This window comes from Neopelma chrysocephalum, unplaced genomic scaffold (assembly GCF_003984885.1).
Source record: "Neopelma chrysocephalum unplaced genomic scaffold, ASM398488v2 Primary Assembly neopelma1_95725, whole genome shotgun sequence".
NCBI classification, from domain to species: Eukaryota; Metazoa; Chordata; class Aves; order Passeriformes; family Pipridae; genus Neopelma; species Neopelma chrysocephalum.
Window position 1 is genome coordinate 932 of NW_020924388.1, and position 2,555 is coordinate 3,486.

A 2,555-nucleotide genomic window follows, 5' to 3' on the forward strand; every position below is an offset into this window, starting at 1 on the left:
TTTATTTTATTTTATTTTATTTTATTTTAAAAGGAGGACGACCTGGAGGTGTGTTGTGGGTGACAAAACTCTTTTATTTGATTTTATTTCATTTTATTTTATTTTATTTTATTTTATTTTATTTTATTTTATTTTATTTTATTTTAAAAGGAGGACGACCTGGAGGTGGGTTGTGGGTGACAAAACTCTTTTATTTTATTTTATTTTATTTTATTTTATTTTAAAAGGAGGACGACCTGGAGGTGTGTTGTGGGTGACAAAACTCTTTTATTTTATTTTATTTATTTTATTTTATTTTATTTTAAAAGTTTTACAGAAGTTTTATTTAAGGCAAACGGGCAGATGGGGTTTTGCCTCCCCCTCAACGGTCCCCAAAATTCAATAATTTCAATTTTTATAGCCCCAAATCTCCTGCCGGGTTTCTGGTTACCAATTCTGTCTTTGTTACCAGGGAATCTTCTTTCCCTGTTTCTTGTTTCTTATCAGCTTCTCCTGGCGTCTTCTTTCTTATCTGGTCTGGTCCTTCCTCTTATCAGATTGTGTCAGCCAAGGGTGTTTTGGGTGTTAGGGGCCTTCCTCCTGCTTTATGTCTTCCTTGAGGCAGGTCCTGCTGCAGTTGCTAGGGAAAATACTTTCTCCATAGATTAGCTAACATCTAGAGGTAACATAGTAGAATATAACTCTTGATGCCAATTTTTGCCCCCAAGAAGGCTCGGAAAGACTGCTCAGAGACAAAGTTTCAGTCTATAAGCAGGAGGTATTTATTTTCACGGCCGGGGAGCAGCCCAGGTCTCCCTGGACAAGCTGCTCCGTTCGAAACATGCACCATCGAACTTTTATACATTTTCTGCTAAGCAATTACATCACATATTATGAATATTCATTACATTGCAACATCTACTTTTAATATTCATAACAGGCGGAGTTGAGGTGGAGTTAGAGGCGTGGTCTTTAATTTGGGGAGAACTTTGGTGGTCGTTCCGGTGTTTCTTCATCATGAACCCCTTGTCCTTTTCATCATCATCCTCCTAAACTTCTGAACCTCACCTAATTTGGGTAGTTTCCTTATGCATTTGGCAGGGATTTTCAGTATTTGGCACAAGTACTTAATTTCTTAGCTCATCCCGCTTCTTATCTCTCTTTGTTTCCTCCCCATATGTCTCTTTTGGGTGTGCTAGCATTTTCTGTTCTTCTGTGTCAGAGTGTCCTGTATCCTAGAGAATTTATTACCTCTGCTTTCCTAATGCTGAATTCTGTGTGCCTTGCTGAAAGCTTGCATCTGTGCTTAACTCTTTATATTGCTTAAATTCACTTTTCAGGGGTTACCTGGCTTCATTATGAATTTAACTCTTTACTTTTCATACAGTTATATTTCTTGTCTGGCTTCAATACTTTCTCCATAGATAACTAAAATCTAGAGGCAACACAGCAGAATACAACTCTTCACGACAACACAACATCACAGTTCGCAATCACAGTGTTACAAATATAATTTGATGAGTGAATCATCTCTTTTTGTGTCTTTATTTGACCATCACAAGGTGGCCCCGGACTTCTTCGAGTACTTCGAGGCGGCGCTGCCGCTGCTGCGCGACGACGCGACGCTCTGGTGCGTCTCGGCCTGGAACGACAACGGCCGCGAGCAGATGGTGGACGTCACCCAAGCCGAGCTCCTTTATCGCACCGATTTCTTCCCCGGGTTGGGTTGGTTGTTGTTGGCAGAACTCTGGGACGAACTGGAGCCCAAGTGGCCTCGGGCCTTCTGGGACGACTGGATGAGGCAACCGGAGCAGCGCCGGGGCCGCTCGTGCGTCCGGCCCGAGGTGTCCCGAACCATGACCTTCGGCAGGAAGGGCGTGAGCCACGGCCAGTTCTTCGACCAGTACCTGAAGTTCATCAAACTCAACGACCGCTTCGTGCCTTTCACCCGGCTGGACCTGTCCTACCTCAAGAAGGACGAGTACGAGCGCTCCTTCCTGCCCAGGGTCTACTCGGCGCCCGAGGTCAGGGTGGAGGAGCTGCAGGGCAACAGGAGGAGGGAGCTGGGGGCCGTCAGGCTCCAGTACAGCGGCCGAGACGCCTTCAAAGCCTTCGCCAAGGCCTTGGGGCTCATGGACGACCTCAAGTCCGGCGTCCCCCGCGCCGGCTACCGCGGCATCGTCAGCTTCGTGTACCGCGGCCGACGCGTTTACCTGGCGCCGCCCCGGGACTGGACGGGCTACGACCCCACCTGGAGTTAGCACCTGCTCCCTCAAAGCACTTTGGGGGGGTTCTCCCCCTCTTTTAGGGGTTTGGGGTGGTTTCGGTGCCCCCCCGGGGCCGAGCGAGGCCCCCAAAGGTGGTTTTGCAGAATAAAAGGTCGAAAAACGGAAATTCCGACTCAGAATTCCCGCCCGTGGCTCCTGCTGGGAGTTGGCACCTGCTCCTGGCAAAGTTTTTGGGGGGTTACCCTCAGTATTTTAGGGGTTTTGGTGCCCTGGTCAAGCGTCGCTCGGTTTCTGCCGCTCGCGGTGCTGAAAGGTTATTTTGCAGAATAAAAGGTCAAAAATGGAGAT

General features: G+C 47.2%; 1 protein-coding gene across 4 annotated transcripts in view; it reads left to right on the forward strand.

Moving 5' to 3' along the window:
- Nucleotides 1–2,555, forward strand: part of MGAT1 (mannosyl (alpha-1,3-)-glycoprotein beta-1,2-N-acetylglucosaminyltransferase) — a 3,927-nt gene that overhangs the window by 931 nt on the left and 441 nt on the right. The window contains exons 3-4 of one of the 4 annotated variants that reach the window (XR_003538280.1): nucleotides 1,542–2,310; nucleotides 2,466–2,520. Coding sequence is in view for 2 of the 4 variants with exons in the window: in XM_027708210.1 (XP_027564011.1) it covers nucleotides 1,542–2,240 (699 nt within the window). In the remaining 2 variants the exon portion in view is untranslated. Of the gene's footprint in view, nucleotides 1–1,541; nucleotides 2,521–2,555 lie in introns of those variants that run through there. The other 3 variants (XR_003538279.1, XM_027708211.1, XM_027708210.1) reach the window with 3 other exon arrangements.